Here is a 21,390-nt window from a genome sequence, read left to right as displayed (position 1 = left end):
GAAAGGGTGAGCTTTGGGTTACAAAAAGGTACTTAAACATTTAGCAATAGTGACAGTGATGACTGAAAAAAACTAAAAACTTGTCTTATGTGTGAAAAGTCACAAGACCAAATACAATATCAGAGGCGGGGGCAGTCTTCAGAACTAAGCTACGGGAGACTACCACCCTGAACCAGGATGAACTGTCAGCCCTAGATGAATCTATGCTGCTGACTCTGCTGCACAGAACCCATAGATTCCACAGGTGTGAGAGAAAGACCTATGACAGCCATGTAGAATGCAGACCTACCAATGCTTTAATGAGCCCATCATATCACAGCAGTATCCGCAGATGGCTTCACAGATGGCTAACACCTCCCAAGGTATAATAAATTCATTAAAAACCAAACAAGCTCAGGAAATATCAGGCCTCTGGGTTTCTTTCCCACCTGGAGTTATCAGATCCTTTGCTTTTCTTCTGTATATTACAAATTGGGGAAGAAAGACTGCATCTCTCCCTGTATTTATCCCTATTTGAGCATGAAAACCTTTTTTGTTTTAACTCCAAAACATTTTTTTTGAGAGAGGGTCTCACTATGTAGTTGAGGCTGGCCTCAAACTCACTAAGTAGCCCAGGCTGGCCTCAAACTTGCAGCGATCCTCCTGCCTCAGCTTCCCGACTGCTGGGAACACAGGTATGCACCACCATGCCTGGCTTCCCAAACACCTTTGAATAACTCAGCAACCAGTGTTCCTCAGCACCTAGTGTGGGAAATACTGTACCAGAACCATTTTACAAGGAACAAACAACTTCTCACAAGATAGCCTGCTAGAAGGCCATGAGTTTTGGAAAATGGCTCTATGTAATGCTTCTCTTCCCAGTGTGTTTTCTAAAAACAGTTTGATTTAAGGAGTTCTCCAAGCCTTCCAAGCCCTGTGAGGGCAGGCCACACCTAGTCATAGGCCAGCCTGCCTTGTAATCAAAATAGCTGATTCTTCAGCCTTACTAACTCCAGCTCCTGCTCTTTCTGCTTTTCAGATGGGCTTCTTTCGCCGAAGGTACAAAGAAATTATTGAAGCTGAGAAGAACCGGAAAGAGAATGAAGAGAGTTGGGACTGGGTCCAGAAAAACCAGTGACCTGCCACACCAGTCACATGACCCAATCACTAGCCTGTTATCCTTGATCTTTGTATCTTCCATATTTGGAAGAAAAGAATCTTCTCCAGATTTTTCGGAGGCCCCACAGATGCTGTTCTCCTTCTCATTCTTTCAAGCCCGGGTGCCAGCCTGAGGCCACCACTTCCACTGGCCAGGTCACATGACCAGAGCCGCCACCACTTCCTTTTAAAGAGAACTCTGAACTTCAGAAAGCAAGCTACAGAGCCAAGCAATATTTATGGATGCAAGATGCGTGGTCAACCCTCAGGGGAAAACTGTTACCTAAAAGTATTTTTATAAATATAAGCCTTTTATACTGATCATGTCTTTATATTTGTATCAATGATTTATTTCTATTAAATAGTTATATAATTCACTCAAGCACTGATATCTGGCCTGAAATCTTGGAAATACATGTACTCATACACCAATTTTAAAGGATAAAAATCTTGTACTTTGGAACTTTCTGTTCAAAAAAGACTTGCAGATAAAATAAGCTGAAGATACTTCATGAAATGAATCCACCATGCTGGCAGTGCCACAGATAAACTAGATATAACAAAACTGCAAAGAAATTTCACATTTTTATTGCCTGGAGTCAAATATGGAGTCATATACTAAGGAACCCTTAAGTGTTTTTTCATATGTACCTTTCATTGGAAGATTCCCAACAAGAATTTTGAATGGAGACCCTGATTCTTAGCAACAAGTCTGCTCTGCATCACCTTTATGCAGCATACATCTCACACTCCTTCTACTTGAGTTGACAGATGAAGGCTTGGAGCAATGCCACATGGTCATCTGGTAAACGTCAGGCATCTCATCCTGGACACCACAGATCAGCGTTCATACCCCACAAAGACTAAACCAGCGCCTCAGTCTCCCCCACCCAGCCCCGCAAAGACTGTCTAAATGCTGTGTGAGGCACTGCCTTTTCATGGTACTTCAATTCAGAGGTCTCCATTTCCCTTACCATTCTTGTTGTGCCCAATGTGTGGTAATTGCAAATTTCTTCCTAGAGATGACTATCTAACCTGTCTTTTTAAATTATTCTTATTTTTTAAAGTGTTTTAGGTATGATTCCCAGGAAGCAGTCCCTGAAACAAGGATTTGTGTGCCTGAAAATTATTAAAGAAGTATTTACCAGGGGATACCAGTAAGAGAGTAGGAGAAGCAGGTCAAGAAAAGGGAGGAAATCAGGCAAAGATGCCCATTTCAGGGAAAGTCCCACCAAGGGTGGCTTCAGCCTGATTACCTTTGAGGGTAAATTATGTCTTGGAGTTGTCACAGCCTGAGGCAAGGGAGCTGGGCTTTCATATTCCCACACCCAGGGGAGATATAAACTCTCTGCTCTCCATTCCTGCTGGCAATATGGCTCTCCTCTACAGGAGAGCAACCCCAACCTGAGAGACACAGAAACAATGCAAAAGAAATGATGCATAGAGATTTAGGCAGAGCACTGATGCCCCTCTCCCCCTTCCACCCCCTGCAAGTATGAATGCTGAGTTATAGCCTTCATTATTCAAGCTCTCTATTTGACATTACTGAGTGTCAGACATACAGTGCTGCCCAGTGCTGAATGCAGTGTGATTTTCTAAAAGAGTGATGAGGTGATGGATGTAGCATGCTCAGCACTGCATCTGGCCCTTCATAAACACTCAATAACAGTTAACAGCTACAGCTGCTATTCCACTGCTGGGTAACCATCAGAAGACATGGGGCCAAGCTCAGAATCTGACATAGAGTCCGTTTTTTTGGGGGGGGGGGCGGTACTGGGGTTCGAACTCAGATCCTTGCGCTTGCGCAGCAGGCAGCGAAACCACTGAGCTAAATCCCCAGCCCCTGACATAGAGTCAATACCTTATTGTAGCTTGCTAAAGTCCCAGCTACATACAGATGGCATCAAATGGGAATGGAACAATATACACAAGAATCTTTCTTTTAATGTCTTGTTTACTGGTCACTAACATGTTGGATGTCTGGGAACATTATTGGAAAGACACAGAATTCAACCTCAAGGGACACAGATTCTCTACACACATACTTGGCTAATACCTGCAAGTGTATCTAAAATCTTGGTAAAATTATGAAGGTGCTGGGTAGGTGCAAACTTGGCATGAAGGACACATCTTTTGGTTTATGCAACTGACTCTTCTGCAAGAAGGTAATAAATATATCCTGCTTCCAACCTTGGTGAACATGGAAATGGACAACAAAGACATGATCTAAGCTAATCCTAGAAGTCAGGGGTATGGAAGCATAGGAGTCACTACAGTGCAGGATCAGGCAAAGAAACAAGTTCTCACCCAGTTTGTTTATGAGTTTTATCAAAAGCAATAAGAAACACATACCCCATTGGGGCCCCAATGTGTGTCAAGCACTGGGCAGGTCCCAGGGATTCCCAGAGAACACTACTGGCACAGTGTGCCTCCAGGTGGCAAGCCCTCGCGTGATGGGTATACAGTGTGGGTTCCTTTATGGGACTCCACTTATATCCTTTCTTTGGTGAAGTCCTGTTAATAATGTAATGTTTTCCCTTAGTAAATCATTCAGGATTCTTAGGTGGTAGACTAGGACAGCTCCTTCAGCAGCTTTGTCCAAATGCATTGATCACCAGTAACCTGCTTCCTTCAAGGAGTGCAGATACATGGGTGACAGTGTAGAAGGCCCACAGTTCTGCCAGCAACAAAGCCACCCCCACTGAGAGCAGGGTGGATTCTAAATGGTAAATCATGTGAGTAGTCACTTACCCAGGAGGTCACTAAGACTACAAGACAGTTTTTAAGAAAACTCTACTTGACATCACAAGAAGATACTAGAAACCACCCCAGGAACCTATCTGAGGAAGAGCAGTGTCTCTGCTTATCTAACCCTGCTGAGTAGCAGATGAACCTTAAGGGACAGGGAGTAGCCTTTTAGCACAGAGGTGGAGGAAGAAGTTGAGCATATTGAGGGAGCTCTCTCAACTTGGGCAGTTCACCAGCTCAATCTCAGAAGCCCTCTAGGTTCTCAGAAGAAGCAGACAGGGTAGGCCACTGTGTCTATGTTCTCTCTCTAGAGTATGCTTTTAAAATTCCCCCTTTTTCAAAAACAATTCCCTTATTCTTAGTTATGTAGGACTCAAGAGAGTGTGGAACATCCCCAAGTGAGCCTTGGGCCTGTCACCAAGAAGAGGCCATGAAGCTCAGAAGCAAAGGGACACTAGGAGTAGGGATCAGGACCCACCAAGTTTGTGGTAACTGACAGGCATACATCCTGAATCTTAGTGGGGAGGGGGCAGCACTTCAGTAGACCTCTCTCAGCATCCCAGTGTTCAGAGACTTGGCAAACTAGAAAACCCAGGAGAGAATCCTCCAAGAAATTATGAGTAGCCTCTAGTCCTTGAGCCAAAGGCAAGGGAGTTAATAAATGCAGCACCCCTCCGGGACACCTGAGGCCTGTCCTCTGTGTGTGCGGAAATACAGCAGATCTCCAGTGGCCATGCATGCTGTGTGCTCCTGATTACCCCCAGCATGGTGGGTCTTGAAATGTTACAACTTTTACTTTTGGATTAGGCATTATGACTAAGTGAACACAGTTACACTGGTTACCTATGAAATGTACACTTGGTGAAATGTATGCTTGACTCCCAACTTCCCAGAATTTAGAGGAGCTGCAGAGAATTGTCATGGGGTAAGAGATGTTAAGCTAGGATGTAGCTCATTACTAGAGTGCTTGTGTGCAAGGGTGTGTGGGTTCAATCCTCAGCACCACAAATTTCTGTTATTTGGGGGAAATGGCCCTTTAGTGGACAAAAGCAGAAGGTGCTCCAAGTAGAAATGATGCAAATATGCAGAATTTTAGTTGTTTTGTTTTGATAATAATATAGGGTAGTAATATGCACAGTGAAGAATATTTTCTGAAATAAAGAATGGCAGAAGGAAGGATACAGAGCCAGTATGGCCAAAGTGAACCTAGAATGTCTTCTGATTTTTCAGCACATAAGAAACACATTTCCCAAGACAGTGCAATGTTTTATAGCACACTGATCTAGATTTCAAACATTTTAAGGTATTTTGTTGTGTTGTGTTAATTCTAACATGCATGGTGTGATGGCAGCATGAGTTTAAAAGCTTTAGGAGGAATGGCATGGCAGGCACCCACACTCGCTGCACCTCCAGGCTTCACTGAGGCATCTTGTACACTTCTGCTGAGGACTTCACATGGGAGGGGTGTTCCTCCTCGTGATGTCACATGGAGTAAAGTCTATGCAGTCACTTCTAATTCACTTGCACTCTTTGGGAAATGCCAGGTTTACAAAAATACATGTTTAGAATAAAAAATGGCTGCAAATGATTCAGAAGTTTGGTCTGTAATTTCATTGCTAATAACTTTATAAGGTGTGGAATATGGAGTTCCAATCAGTGTAATATAATATGAGTCCTAAAGAGCATGTCAAGGACCATCCACTTCCACAAGAACAACTCACTTGATCTGGCTGAACTGTCCCAGATCTTTGACCTTCGTATGAGGGCCACCATCTTCTCTGGGTATTACCCTCATGCCCTGGACTATACCTAGAATCTGAATCTGGAGATTCCAAAGGGGAGGATTTCCTACTGTTAGTAGGCTCCCGTGTGTTCACCAATCATTAGCCTTTTCTCCAGAAGTTTTTTGCAGCAATCTCAACATTTAAGATACAACATTTTGTTAGATTTTTAATCTCCATCTGCCTAGTTATATCCTTATATTATGCCAAATATACATTCGCCTGTTTTTTTCCCTAGATATTGCCAACAAAGATCATTCTATTGTTTTTTTTCAAGAACCAGCCTTTAGCTTTACCAATCAAGTCTACTGATTTTTATTTCATCAATTACAACTTTTATATCTCTTAAAATGTCTTCTACTACCTTTATTATTAAAAGTTTATGTGCACACACACCACATAGTATAGAAGAGATAAGAACAGATCCACACTAATGGATTAAGAATGGTTGTCTTTAGGTATGTGGATTGTCAGTGTTTTTGCTTTACATTTTTTTTACTTGTCTGAATTTTAGTTTTCTACAGTGAGCATGTATTCTTTTGTAACAATGAAACATATGAAAGTTGTTTTTTAAATAAAATTATATCTGGGAGAGTATGTATTGCTACTCTAAAGGAGATCCCAGATTGTAGGTCTAGGAAGAATGAAATGTGCTTCAGCAAAGGGCATGAATAAGTCTGACACTTCAGAGGAGTGGTCCAGTGAGTACTTTCAAGCATTTTAATTCCAGATGTTTCCTGGTGTAACAAACTTGCCTCTATCACTAATGCAGTTAAGTACATTTCTCTAAGGTTGCCTAACCTGTTTCCCTAAGCCAGGAAAAGAACTTGAACTCTAAGGAATCAAAAGAAATAAAATTAGGAGGAAGAGAAGCCATCTATTAATAAAGTTTGCTTCCTGTTTAGTCAGGAATTTTGCAGTCCACTAGATGACTTCACACCCTGAAGGTCTCTCTATCAGTTACTGTGTTTAGTAATAGAACCAACATAACTGTTTACTTAGAATTCCATCTGTGTTACCAAACTGATTGGCAGCCTTCCATCAGCAGTCACCTGTCCAAGGTTTGTGCTGAGCAATTCTGTACACCTCCAACTAAGTGTGTGTCATGAGATCACCAGCTCTGAGCGAAATCCACAGGCCTGCTGCCAAACCTGCTTTTAGCCCAGTCTAGTCCAAATTATTTCATACTTTCACATCGCTCTTCAATAGTTGAAAAGTTCTAAAAATTAAAACAAATCTCAGTAGAGGTCTAACTACTGCTCTTTGAAGATACCAAATTGGTGAATAAAAGAGGGATTTAATAAAGGATCTCTAGGAAACTTTCGTCCAAAAAAATGGCAAATTTTAAGAAAGAAATAAATTCTCTCCAATTCCATACCTATTCAGAATCCTTTTTCTCAGAAAGCTGTTTGGTTCTATATAGCAGTAAACTCCAAAATAATAATGGTTTAGGCATAGATGTTTGTCTCTTTTTCACACAAAAGACCAGATGTGAGACATCAAGTTCTGGTACAGCAGTTTTGTGGATCATCAGGATATCAGCTCCAGTCTTTCTCAACAAGTGGCTTCCATCCTCAAAGTTGCCTCATGTTTCTATATAGTTACTAGGGCACCAGCCAACATTCCAAGCCAACAGTGGAGGAGGATAAAATGGCACATACCCTTCCCTTTTAACTAGCCTTATTAGCAGTCTTGTATAAGTTGGCCAGAAATTAATCATATAGATGTACCTAGCCACAAAGGAGGCTGGGGAATATTTTATTAAAGACTAAAAGTACAGTACATACTGGAGACAGCCACTCATTACCATACCCAGCATGTGTAAGATATTCATTCAGAATCTTTAGTTGCCTTAAGGCCTAGATAAGTACCCTTTAAACCCTTCAATCTAACTGGTTATGCAAGTGTAAAACATCGTTGGGGGGGATGAGGGTGGAGGGGTAAGAATCTTAAGTGTACAGTTCTGGGAGACCCAGTAAGACTTACAGAATGATGTAGCAAGAACTGGCATCTTGTGCTTTTCACAGCTGAACCTATCAGAGTTTTGAAGGATTTTTAAAAGAAACAGCAATGTACATGTGTACAGAATAAATAGCAAGACACTGCAAACAGGCCTGAGAGCCCCCAGCTGACCTCCATGTCCCTCAGAAGACCACAGGTAACCTGAGCCTCCACCACGAGATCCTGCCAATGGCCGTGTCCTCCTTCCACGGGGACTGTGATGAAAGGGGCATTCCTTTTCTTGGGTGGCCTTATACTTCTTTAAGAGATCTGCTGTAAAGTTTGTGTATATCTATTTCATATTTAACCCACAAAACAGATTCTTCTTTCACTTAACAGAAGTCCCTTTTGTTAAAAAAAAAAAAACCTCAAGTGTACAGTAGAGTTAGCTAATCTTATTCATGTCCATATAAAGCCATTTCTTGTTTTATGTTATTTTTCTCCTTTTTGACCCCAATCCCTATTTACATGCCCCCCTCCCAGAGGCATCAAATCTAATGAATGTATATCCTTAAAATGGATCCATGTCATATTATTTTGTCCGTTTCATTTATTTATTTATTTATTTTGGTACCAGGGATTGAACTCGGGTCCTTGCACTTGCACAGCAGGCGGCAAAACCACTGAGCTAAATCCTTGGCCCTTGTCTGTTCCATGTAAATGGCTTTGAGTCTGAGAGCTCATACTGTTTTGTTTGTTTGTTTTTAAGATGAACTCATGTTACCAAGATTATACCTAATTCATTGTTTCCGGCCTCAGCACCAAATTCTACTTTATGTTTTCCACAGCATTTTGCTTCTCCAGCCCCTTTGAAGGAGACCCTGCTGTTTCCACCAGTTCCCTGCAGTGAACATCCTCTCCCGTGGCCACTTATGGGCTTGAGCCAGACTGTCTCTTGCTACGTGTGATGTGTGTTACATGTTAAGGCAGTTGGTTACCTTCTCACTGTACTGCCAGATTCTCTCTCAACCACAGAGTGGACATTACCAGCAGCGATGCATGTCCCTATATCCTTATCCAACATGGAATTATCTTACTTTCTCACCAATCTTGTGTGTGAAGTGTATCAAGTTAAATTGGAACGTATATGCTTGTCACATACAGGCATCTTTCCATATTCTTAGCTACCTAGATTCCCTGTTCTGGAATCATTCTCATCTCCCTGAAAACTCCACTGATTGCCAGAATGACACACCATCTGACCTCCCTGGCCACTTCTCAGTTGGTTTCTGCTTCTCTTCCCAACCTCTTAGTATTGGAAGAGTCATTGAGCTCAGACCTTGGAAGTCTTCTCCATCTACACTCCTTGAAGATTCCACTGAAGATCCTGACATTCCCCCAAACATGTCTCTGCCCTGGCCCTCCTTGCTGAATTTTGCACTCACATGTCAGCCGCCTACTTCATCCTCACTCAATGAGACCACAGGCCTTTCAAACTGACCTGCTGCCATCCCCATCTCAGGAAACATCAGCTTTATTCCTCTGGTGGCTTTGGCCAAAATCCTTGTACTCATCTTCAACTTATCCTTCTCCCACCATACATTCGATCCATCAAAAATTCCTGCAGTTTACTATAAAAGTAGAGACAAAATCTGACCTTGTCTCACCAGCTCCACTGTGATCTCTTGGCTAAATTATTGTGAGAGCCTCTGTAGTACCCTCCCTGCCCCTGCATCTCAATCTCCTCTCTGTTCTAAACAGCAGCCAGAGGGTCCTGCTACCATGCAAGTCTGCCAATTGCTCCCATCTCACTCAATGAAAGCTACAGTCCTTCCTGGCCCCTCATGAGCTATACACCCCCTTACTTTGCTTTGTTCATGGTGTATGAATAGGGCTGAGAACAGTATGTTGCACAGATCAAGTGCTCAATGCATATTTGTTGAATTAATGAATTTAGATATTCCTTTTCTAACTTCTTAAAAATGAATGGTTAACAGTAGTTTTCAGTCTTTTTTTGTCTATAATGTTCATAAGGCTACATTTGTCACTATCATTCCATCATAAATATTCTATTTTCTTTTACGACTTATTTTTTAAATTAATTAGAAGTATATTTTTTAATTTCCAAACTTAATTTCTTAATGAGTTTTTTCTAGTTTGCTTGGGGGGAGGGGGGTTGCAGTTTATTTTTATTTTTCAAATTAATTGCATGATGGTTAGAGATGGTGATTTATATTACTGCAACCATCTGAAATTTAGTGAGATTTACATTATAGCCTAATAAACAGTAAATTTTCATTTTTGTTCCATGAGTATTTAGGAAAAGTGTATACCCTGCCACTAGAACGTTCATTCTTATATAAAATATCCATTACATCAAAATCTAAATCCTGCTTTGCCTGCTGATCTGTCAGTTACTGAGAGAGGTGTGTGGAAATCACCCACCCTCAAGTAAAGAGAGGCTGGGACACAGCACAGTGAGGGCAGGAGGTGTGCAGAGTCGCAGGCTCCCTGCTGCCCAGGAAGAGGCATGTTTGTGCTGAGTGAGCTGGAAGAATCATAGATCATGCTCCTAAAGAAGAAACCCACCTGCCTTTTAATAGGGTCAGTAAGATTCTCCTGACAAGTAGGAAGTGGGGCAAAAACTGAACTCAAGTGACAAATGTTCAGGAAAATTGTACAATAGGAACATCCATAATTAGCATCTAGGTCCTAGATTCTAGAGAAATGAAGCCTTGAAATACCCTCACACTGGGGCAATAGAGAACATCTAGACCATTTGCCTCTGGCAGCCTTGAGGAACTTTTCAGGAATTCAGAAACAATCCTGTTTCTTTCACCATATCCATTATGGCTATGGACTTTTCCTTATCTCCTCTTAGTTCTGTCCATATTTGCCTTTTATTTAGCACTGAGGTTATTTTGTAATGTACCTAAAAGTTTAGAATTAGTTACCTTTCACAGATGAAATTGAACATTCTATTACTATGCAGTTTTCCTTCTTTACCTCTAGTAATACTTTCTTGTCTTAACATCTATATAGGGTGGTATTGGCATAACATAACTTTTCCATCCGTTTACCTACCTTTCTATATCCTTAAGTTTGGATGTGTCACTTGTAAACAGAATACTGCTGGGTTCTAAAAATACATTCTAGGAAGATGGTGGAGTGGTGAACAGCAGGGAAAGAGCCTCTCCGAGATTTGGTATCCTAACACTGGAATATAACAGCGTGGGGAGGAGAAGTGGGTCCCCAGGATCCAGGAAGGATCTGAAGTGAGAATTGAAGTCTACAGGGAGAGTGAAAAGAGAGACTTTAACCAAGAGGAGGGAAGTATCAAGCAGCACTTTCTCCTAGAGCCCAGAATCTCCTCGAGGGAACAGCGGTCAGAACCTGCAGACACATAGTGACTACTGATGACCCTAAAGACCTCCATGGAGAAACGCACCAGTGGAATGGAGCAGTGGATGCTCCAGACTGCAGCAGCTGGTGAGTTACCTGGATTCAAACCTCACCCAGGAGAGGCTGATTGGCTGGTAGCCATCTTGGAGAGGGGCCAACTGAGCTTGGAACTCAGGACAGCTGCGGGCAGACTCCATCTAATGTCTTGGTGCGGGTGCTGTGTTCAAGTCAGCAAGAGGTCAGGGAATAGAGTTCAAGTCAGCAGAAGACACAAAGTCTGTTGTAGGCTCAAGGAATCTGGTTCCAGCCTCAGAGCCAGAAACCAGCTATTACTTCAGAGGAACTAAAGGGGCAGGCTGGCTGAGATTATCCACCACCCCACTGTGAAGCTACAGCTAGCTTGCTGGGATTAATCAATTTGGGTCAGGACTCTGTTTGCCCACATTACCTAATATTGACAGCAGAGACACAACTTGAATTTGGTGGGTTTTCCCTCTTTTTCTTTTTACTTTTCTTCTTTTTCTCCTCTCTAGTTCTTGTTTTGTTTTGTTTTTTCTTGATTGTTTCAACATGGTTTCTAGTTTTTTGTTGTTGTTATTGTTGTGTTCTGTTCTTGTTTTCATTTTTTTCCTTTTCTCTTTCCCACCTGTCTTCAACAGTTTTCTGAAGTTTGTCCTCCAGCCTTACTTCTGATCTTTTCCTCTTCTTCTATTTCTGACTTTTTACCCCTAACCTCTTTCAAATCTGCTTCCCTAAGGGTAAAATTGCCATATGAAGGGCTATAATTTGTCATTTTCTAGGCTGTATTTGATGCTATTGTTATTGTTGCTTGTACCACTTTAGCCAAGGTGACATAATTGTGCTAATCAGTTGTTCCTCCTGCTATACCAAGACTGAAACTGCCTAAGAGTCTTAAAAAAAAAACAATCTATAGGCCAGTGCCAAAGAACTGGCAGCTGGGCCAAGTAGACAGAAACTTCTCATTCCCAATAAGTTGAAGAGGTAGGATCCTACAACAGACTCAACCCAAAAGCTAGCTACACCTGGAAGACACTTCTGAGTAGTCATTTCCTAAGGGTTCTGAATACTGGCAATAAAGCTAGTTGCTATAAGCAATTTACAACCATCAACTCAGGAATCACACTTTAAAAAAATAAAAAATGAGAAGACATTTAAACAAGGTACAACCTCCACAGACTTTCAGCTCACCAAAGGCAAACCCCAGGGGTAATGAACTAGAACAATCTGAAAGCCACCCACATGGACTCTCTTAAGTGGTAACAGCAAAAGTAACAAAGCAGATGAATGAGGCTTTAGAAAAAAAATCAAAGCAGAAATAATTTCCCAGATAACTACAGAGATGGTGACCAGAATGAAAGACATGCTTAGTGACTCTAGAGCAGATACAGATTAAAAAAAAAAAATAGAGGAGCTCAGGAACATGATGGAAATCATGAATGGCCAGCATAGGAAAGAAATGAAATCCATGAAACAGATTCAAACAGATATCCAGGAGATTAAAATCTTCATTGAAAGTATATGTAGTAGAATGAGCCAATGTGAGGACAGAATATCAGGTATATAAGACAGGATTGTGGTTAGCCATCATGAAAAGAGAGAGTTCTTAAAAATAGCGAAGGACTATGAGAAAATCAATCCAGCAGCTGCTAGATGATGCAAAGAAGAATAACATAAGATTGATTGGAGTCAATGAAAAAGTAAGAGATAGCACAAATGACATTTAAAAAAACCCTGTTCTCAGAAGTAATGGCAGAAAACTTCCCAAACAGGGAAAAAGAATTTGACATATAGATAAGTAGGCATATAGGACCCCAATTAGCCATGATATAAAAACAATCTTTCCCAAGACATATAACAGTCAAGATTCCAGAAATTCAACACAAGGACAGAATATTAAAAGCTGTTAGAGAAAAGAAACAAACCACCTATAAAGGAAAACCCATCAGAATCACAGCAGACTTCTCAACACAAACTCTGAAGTCAAGGAGAACTTGAAGTGAAGTATTTCAAGCCTTAAAGGAAAACAACCTTCAACCCAGATCATATGAGCACTAATACAGTTGTAATGGGGGACCTAATACCCCACTGTGACAAATAGACAGATCAACTAGACAAAAAATCAATAATGAAATATTAGAATTGGACCAAACTTTTGAATAAATGGAGTTAGTAGATGTCTACAGAGTGTTCTATCCAACAACATCAGAATACATATTCTTCTCAGCTGCACATGGGACTTTCTCTAAAACAGACCATATACTACCTCATAGAACATGCTTAAGTAAATGCAAAGGAGTTGAATTTATCCCATGCATATTATCAGACTATAGTGCAGTGAAATTGGAAATCAATGGCAAAAGAAACCACAAGAACTTCATAAACATATGGAAATTAAATAACACCCTCTTGAACAACCAAATGGATCACAGATGAAATTAAAGAAGAAATCAGACAATTTCTACAATTAAATGATAATGATAATACAACATACCAGAATGTATGGGATGCAATGAAAGCAGTCCTACAAGGGAAATTTATAGCGGTGAATTCCCATATTAGGAAAATAGAATAGGCTCAAATAAACAACCTAATGTTGAACCTCAAACTTCTAGGATAAGAAGAGGAAGTCAAGCCCAAAGCTTGTACAAAGGAGGAAATTATAAAAATAAGAGCAGAAATTAATGCAGTGGAGACTAAGAAAACAATACAAAGAATCAATGAATCGAAAAGTTGGTTCTTTGAAAGATTAAATAAAATTGACAAACCCTTAGCCAACCTTATCAAAAAAGGAAAGAAAAGACTCAAATTTATGCAAATAGGAATAAAAAGGGTGAAACTACAACAAATCCTGCAGAAATCCAGAAGATCATCAATACCTACTTTGAGAACTTGTACTCTAATAAGATGGAAAACACAGAAGAAATGGACAGATTCCTAGATATATTTGGATTACCCAAGCAGAATCAGAAGATATAGAAATTCAAAATAAACCAATATCAGCCAATGAAGTTGAGTATGTAATTAAAAGCCTAGCAACAAAGAAAAGCCTTGGCCCTGATGGGTTCACTGCTGAATTCTACAAGAAATTTAGAGAAGACCTAATGCTGCTACTCCTAAATTTTTTAATGAAATTGAAAGGGAAGCAATACTCCAAAATTCATCCCTGGAAGGAAGCATTACCCTGATACCAAAACCAGAGAAAGATCCAACCAAAAGGAGAATTACAGGCCAATCTCCCTAATGAACATAGATGCAAAAATCCTCAATAAGATACTGGCAAACAGAATGCAGCAAATCATCAGGAAGGTTATATACCATGACCAAGTTGGATTCATCCCAAGGATGCAGGGATGGTTCAACACACACAAATCAATAAATGTAATACACTATATCAACAGAGCCAAGGACCAAAACTATATGATCCTCTCAATAGATGCAGAAAAAGCATATGACAAGGTCCAATACCCACTCATGATTTTTAAAAAACCTATTGGCATAGATGGTCTTTATCTCAATCAAATAAAAGCCATCTATGACAAACCAACAGCCAACATCATACTAAATGGACAAAAACTGAAAGCTTTCCCTCTAAAATTAAGAACAAAACAAGGATGTCCACTTTCACCACTCTTGTTCAATATAGTTCCAGAAACATTAGCCAGAGCAATTAGACAAGAGAAAGAAATAAAGGAATAAGGATGGGAAAGGAAAAAGTTAAATTATCATCATTTGTGGATGACATGATACTCTACATAGAAGACCCCAAAATCTCCACCAGAAGACTTAGATTTGATAACAAAATTCAGTGGCATAGCTGGATACAAAGTCAACACTCAAAAATCAATAGCCTTCCTATACATGAATAACAGACTTATGGAGAGAGAAATTGGAGAAACAATCCCTTTCACAATAGCATCCAAGAAATGAAATGCCTAGGAATTAATCTAATGAAGGAAGTTAAAGACCTCTACATTGAAAACTACACTACTCTGAAAAAGGAGATTGAAGAGGATATCAGAAAATGGAAAGATAACCCTTGTTCTTGAATAGGAAGAACCAATATAGTGAAAATGGCCATACTTCCAAAATGGTTATACAGATTCAATGCAATCCTACTCAAAATCTCAACAGCATATCTCACAGAATTAGAAAAAAATCCTAAAATTGATTTGTAACCAAAAGAGACCTAGAATAGCAAAGGCAATGCTGGGCAACAAAGTCAAGGCAGGGGTATCACAATCCTTGACTTTAAATTACATTACAAAGTTACTGTGATAAAAACACCATGGTACTGTCAAAAGAACTGGGGCTCAATGGAACAGACTACAGGATGCAGAAGCAACTCCAGACATACTTGGCCACCTTATCTTTGACAAAGGAGCCAAACACCTTCACTGGAAGAAAGATAAGTGTGTTTAATAAATGGTATTGGAGCCAGGGATTTAGCTCCGTGGTTCTGCCGCCTGCCTTGCAAGCGCAAGGACCTGAGTTTGATCCCCGGTACAGAGGAAAGAAAGAAAGAGAGGGAGAGAAAGAGAGAGAGAGAAAGAGAGAGAGAAAGAAAGGAAAGAAAGAAAGAAAGAAAGAAAGAAAGAAAGAAAGAAAGAAAGAAAGAAAGAAAAGAAAAGAAAGAGCTGGAAAAACTGGCTTTCCACGTGCCAAAAATTGAAACTACATCCATATTTTTCATCATGCACTAACGTAAAGTTGAAATGGATCAAAGATCTAAATATTAAAATGGAAACACTAAGTCTGTTGGAAGAGAGAATAGGTAGAACACTTGAGGACATAGGAGTAAGCAAAGACTTCATGAACAAAACCCAGACTGCACAGGAAATACTACGGAGAATCAACAATTGGGATCTCATCTTATTAAAAATCTTTTGCACAGCAAGAGAAACCACCAATAGAGTAAAGAGACAACCCACAGCATGGGAAATAAGTTTTACCAGCTATTTAGATAAAGGACTGTTATCTAGAATGTATAAAGAACTCAAAAAAATCAGACCCCCTCAAATGTAAAGACCCAATCCAAAAATGGGCATTTGAAATGAAAAGACACTTCTCAGATGAAGAAGTAGAAACAGCAAATAAATATATGAAAAATGTTCAACATCACTGGTCATTTGAGATATGCAAATTAAAACAATACTGAGATTCCACCTCACCCCAGAAAGAATGGTTGCTATCAAGAAATCAATCAATAACAAATGCTGGTGGGACTGTGGGGAAAAAGGAACTCTTCTCCACTGTTGGTGGGTGTGCACACTGGTGCAACTGCTGTGGAAATCAGTGTGGAGATTTCTCAAAAAACTAAAAGTAGAGGTTCCATTGACCCAGCTATACCTTTTCTTGCTATCTTCCTGAAAGAATTAAAAGCGTCATACCACAGCAATATATGCACACCCATGTTTATAGCAGCACAGTTTGTAATAGCTAAACCTTGGAAACAGCCCAAATGCCCATGAACCAATGAGTGGATTAAGGAGATGTGGGTTTTTTTATACAACGGCGCACTGCTCTGACATAAAGAAGGATGAGCTTCAGACATTTATAGCTAAATGGATGGCTTTGAGACCATACTCCCAAGTGAAATGAATCAAACACACATGTTTAAATACCGGTTTCTCTTGTGTAAGAAACCAAAAGTGGAAATAAGGACTGAAATGTATAATGGATATTGGGAAATGGGAAGAAAGTTTTCAAATGGGAAGGGAAACAAAGGAGGAAGAAGGGAGAAAGTAAGGAAGGGACAAGAAAAAAAGTGAAAATAGAAGGAAAAAATGGAGACAAAACTTTTATACATGGGGGGATGGGGCTTGAGGGGGAGGACGAGATAAAATAAAATAAAAAAGTGAAAATAGAAGGAAAAAATGGAAACAAAGCTTCTGTATATAGGGAGGAGAGGGAGCTTGAGAGAGGAATGGGATAAAATATAATTTAGTTTAAAAAATTACAAAATTAAAAAAATAAAAATACATTCTAACAATCTTTGTCTTCTGGCCAAAATATTTAATTAATGTATATTTATTGTTATTAGAAAAAAACTATTGGATTTTTATCATCTTATTTTGTGTTTTCTTGTTCCATCTTATTTGTTTTTTCTCTCCTTTCTTTTCTCCCTTTTTACTTTCCATTCTCTCCCCTCATTGTTTCTTTTTATCCTTTTATCCTTTAAAATAACAGATATTCTAAAACTTGAATACACACTTCAACATACCATAATCTAAAGTTAATTGCCGTCTTTTAATGTATTCTAATTTATATTTTATCCATGTAAATCATTGTTTTTATTGTTTTCTATAGTAATGTGTGTCTAGATTTGCTCGCTGTAAGTGGCTTCTTACAAATGATTTCTCCTAGGATCTATTTTTTTATACCTAATACGTCCTATGGAATCTCCTTCAGTGAGAATCTGCTGAGAGCAAATGTTTCAGTTTTCTCTTGTCTGAAGCTGTCTTTTGCCCATACTTTTCATTACTTGCTGTTACAGAGTTCCAGATCAGCAGTTGCTTTCTCTCAGTGGGTAGATGTATCATCTGTTTTTCTCCTTGTTCCTGGTGTTACTAAGAAGTCACCAGTAAGCTAATTTGTCACTCCTTTACAAGTGATCTGTCATTTCTCTTAGGCTGCTTTTAAGATTTTTGTCTCTGTGTTTTTTGTGCATTATACTTCCCCTTTATTAGGTGGACATTATTTTTATTTATTCTGCTCAAGATTCACTGGGCTGGCACAGAAGACGCCGAATCACCCTGCTGCAGACAGGCAGGTCTGCCCACGCCCTACCAAGGTCCCCAGTTGCGCAGAACACACCAAATCACCCCGCTGCAGACAGGCAGCCACCTGGTTCCACACCACAAAGACACAGAGGACACCAGACCACCAGAGCAAGGTACTGAGTCCCGCTGCTCCCGGCCCAGAGGTAGGGGCTTCTGAGCCACCATCCCACTGCTCCTGGTCCAGAGGAAGGGGCTTCCTGATCACCATCCCTCATGCTGCTCCCAGCCCAGAGGAAAGGGCTTTTGGGCCACCTTCTGTCCCACTGCTCCTGGCCCAGAGGAAGGGGCTTCTGGGCCACCATCCCTCCCACTGCTCCCAGCCCAGAGGTAGGGGCTTCTGAGCCACCATCCCACTGCTCCTGGTCCAGAGGAAGGGGCTTCCTGGCCAGCATCCCTCCCGCTGCTCCCAGCCCACAGGAAAGGGCTTTTGGGTCACCATCCCTACTGCTGTTCCCAGCCCCTGTCCCACCTCTCCCAGCTCAGAGGAGGTAATCCATGCAGGCGCTAACAGCCCCCCACCCCAGTCAAAATGAGAAAACATGTAAACAAGTCTCAAAAACAGATTTCCAGATCACCTACAGCAACCCCAAAGGGAAATGAGATGGAACACTCTGATACTCAACCACCTGGACCCACTGAACTGGCAACAAAAGGAGATCTGGACAAAATGAAATCAGAAATAATTTCTCAGATAACAGGAGAAATTGTGCCCCTAGTGCAAGACACGATTAATAAATCTAGAGAGAAGCTGAGGAACATGATGGAATCCCAACATAAGAAAGAAATGGAATCCATAAAACAGATGCAAATAGATTTCCAGGACATGAAAAACTCCATTGAAAGTCTACATAGACGAACGAGCCAATGTGAGGACAGAATTTCAGATATAGAAGATAAGATTGCAATTAGTGACCAGGCAAAGAAAAATTGCTTCAAAATTATAAGGGAACATGAGAAATCAATCCAGCAGCTGCTAGATGATGCAAAGAAGAATAACATAAGACTGATTGGGCTCAATGAAGAAACAGGAGAGATTGGAGATGATATAAAAAAATCTCTTCACAGAAATAATGGCAGAAAACTTCCCAAGCAGGAGAAAAGAGCTTGACATACAGATAAGTGAGGCATATAGGATTCCAAATAGCCTTGATAAAAAAAAAATACACATAGGCATATAATTGTTAAGATTCCAGAAACACAACAGAAGAACAAAGTTCTCCAAGCAGTTAGAGAAAAGAAACAAATCACACACAAAGGAAAGCCCATCAGAATCACAGCAGACTTCTCAACACAAACCATCAAGGCAAGAAGGGCTTGGAGTGACATATTCCAAGCCCTCAAAGAAAACAGCCTCCAACCCAGATTGATGTACCCTGCAAAACTATCTTTCAAAATGGATGGAGAAATAAGATACTTTCATGACAAAGAGCACCTTAGGAACTTCATGAATACCAAACCAGCACTCCAAAGAATTTTACGCAATATCCTAGGAACAGACATTGAGGAACACAATCCCAGGAAGCAAAGCAGAATGAACCCATCTGGCATGACAAGAAATTAAATGTAAAGGGGGAGAACCCAACACAAAGAAAAAGTCATGGCAATGACAAGTCAATACGTTTCAGTTATAACCATCAATGTTAATGGTCTCAATTCAACAATCAAAAGAAATAGACTGGCAGAATGGGTCAAGAAGCAAAATCCAACAATATGCTGCATACAAGAAACACACTTAATTCAAAAGGAAACTCATAGACTGAAAGTTCAAGGGTGGAAAACAATACCCCATGCCACAGGAACCCGAAAAAAAGCAGGAGTAGCTATCCTCTTTGCAGATCAAGTAGATTTCAAACCAACACTGATTAAGAGAGACGAAGAAGGACACTATATCCTTGTAAAGGGAAGAATCCAAGAGGAAGAGATGACAATCATAAATATATATGCACCAAACACTAGTGCACCCAACTATATAAAACAAATACTAACGGACATGAAAAGTCACATATGCACTAATACAATTGTAGTGGGGGACCTCAACACCCCACTGTCACAAATAGATAGATCAACTAGACTAAAAATAAGTAATGAAATACTAGAACTCAATCGAACTCCTGAACAAATGAACTTAACAGATGTTTACAGAGTCTTCCACACCACAAAATCAGAATACACATTCTTCTCAGCTACACATGGGTCATTCTCCAAAATAGACCACATACTCACACATAGAACATGTTTAAGTAAGTGCAAAGGAATTGAAGTTATCCCCTGTATATTATCAGACCATAGTGTGATGAAATTGGAGATCCATAGCAAAAGAAACTCAAAAAACTTCATAAACACATGGAAATTGAACAACACACTTCTGAATAATCAATTGGTCACAGAGGAAATTAAAGAAGAAATCAGACAGTTCCTTCAATTAAATGACAATGACAATACAACATATCGGAATCTATGGGACACAATGAAAGCAGTCTTACGAGGGAAACTCATAGCAGTGAATATGCATATTAGGAAAACAGAACAAGCCCAATTGAACAACCTGATGTTGAACCTCAAACTTCTAGAAAAAGAAGAACAGGACAACCCCAAAGCTCATACAAGGGAGGAAATTATAAAGATCAGAGGAGAAATCAATGCAATGGAGACTAAGAGAATGATACAAAAAAAAATCAATGAAGCCAAGAGTTGGTTCTTCAAAAGAATCAACAAAATTGACAAACCTTTAGCCAACCTTATCAGAAAAAGGAAAGAAAAGGCCCAAATCCATGCAATTAGGAATGAAAAGGTTGAAATTACAACAGACCCAGCAGAAATCCAGAGGATCATCAATACCTACTTCCAGAACCTATACACCAATAAGATGGACAACACAGAAGAAATGGACAGATTCCTAGACACATATGAATTACCAAAGTTGAACGAAGAAGACCTAAAAATTCTGAACAACCCAATATCAACCAATGAAATTGAAAATGTAATTAAAAACTTATCAACTAAGAAAAGCCCGGGCCCTGATGGCTTCACTGCCTAATTCTATAAGACATTTAGAGAGGAACAGCTGCCACTACTGTTTAAACTCTTCAATGAAATTGAAAGGGAAGCAATACTCCCAAATTCATTCCTGGAAGCAAGCATCACCTTGATCCCCAAAGCAGAGAAAGATCCAACTGAAAAGGAGAACTATAGGCCAATCTCACTAATGAACATAGATGCAAAAATCCTTAATAAGATAATGGCAAACAGAATGTAGAAAATCATCAAGAAGATCATACACCCTGATCAAGTGGGATTCATCCCAGGGATGCAGGGATGGTTCAATATATGAAAATCAATCAATGTAATACACTATATCAATAGAGCCAAGGACAAAAACCATATGATTATCTCCATAGACGCAGAAAAAGCATTTGACAAAATCCAACATGCCTTTATGATAAAAACCCTACAAAAAATTGGAATAGATGGTCTCTACCTCAAACTGATAGAAGCCATCTATGAAAAAACAACAGCAAATATCATACTAAATGGTCAAAAACTGAAATCCTTCACACTAAAATCAGGAACAAGACAAGGAT

At 39.9% G+C, this 21,390-nt stretch overlaps 1 protein-coding gene across 1 annotated transcript in view; it reads left to right on the top strand.

Moving 5' to 3' along the window:
• Itga9 (integrin subunit alpha 9) overlaps positions 1-5,473 on the top strand; it is a 388,816-nt gene extending 383,343 nt beyond the window's left edge. The window contains exon 28 of the mRNA XM_004854266.4: positions 1,019-5,473. Coding sequence (XP_004854323.2) covers positions 1,019-1,117 — 99 coding nt within the window. The 3' untranslated portion in view covers positions 1,118-5,473. The remainder of the gene's footprint in view (positions 1-1,018) is intronic.
• Positions 5,474-21,390: the final 15,917 nt, after the last annotated feature.

This window comes from Heterocephalus glaber, unplaced genomic scaffold (assembly GCF_053883595.1).
Source record: "Heterocephalus glaber isolate CG9 unplaced genomic scaffold, H.glaber_assembly_v1.0 deba00001472, whole genome shotgun sequence".
In the NCBI taxonomy this organism is placed as follows: Eukaryota; Metazoa; Chordata; class Mammalia; order Rodentia; family Bathyergidae; genus Heterocephalus; species Heterocephalus glaber.
Note: the sequence above shows the minus strand (reverse complement) of the source record. Positions and strands in the feature narration are given on the sequence as shown.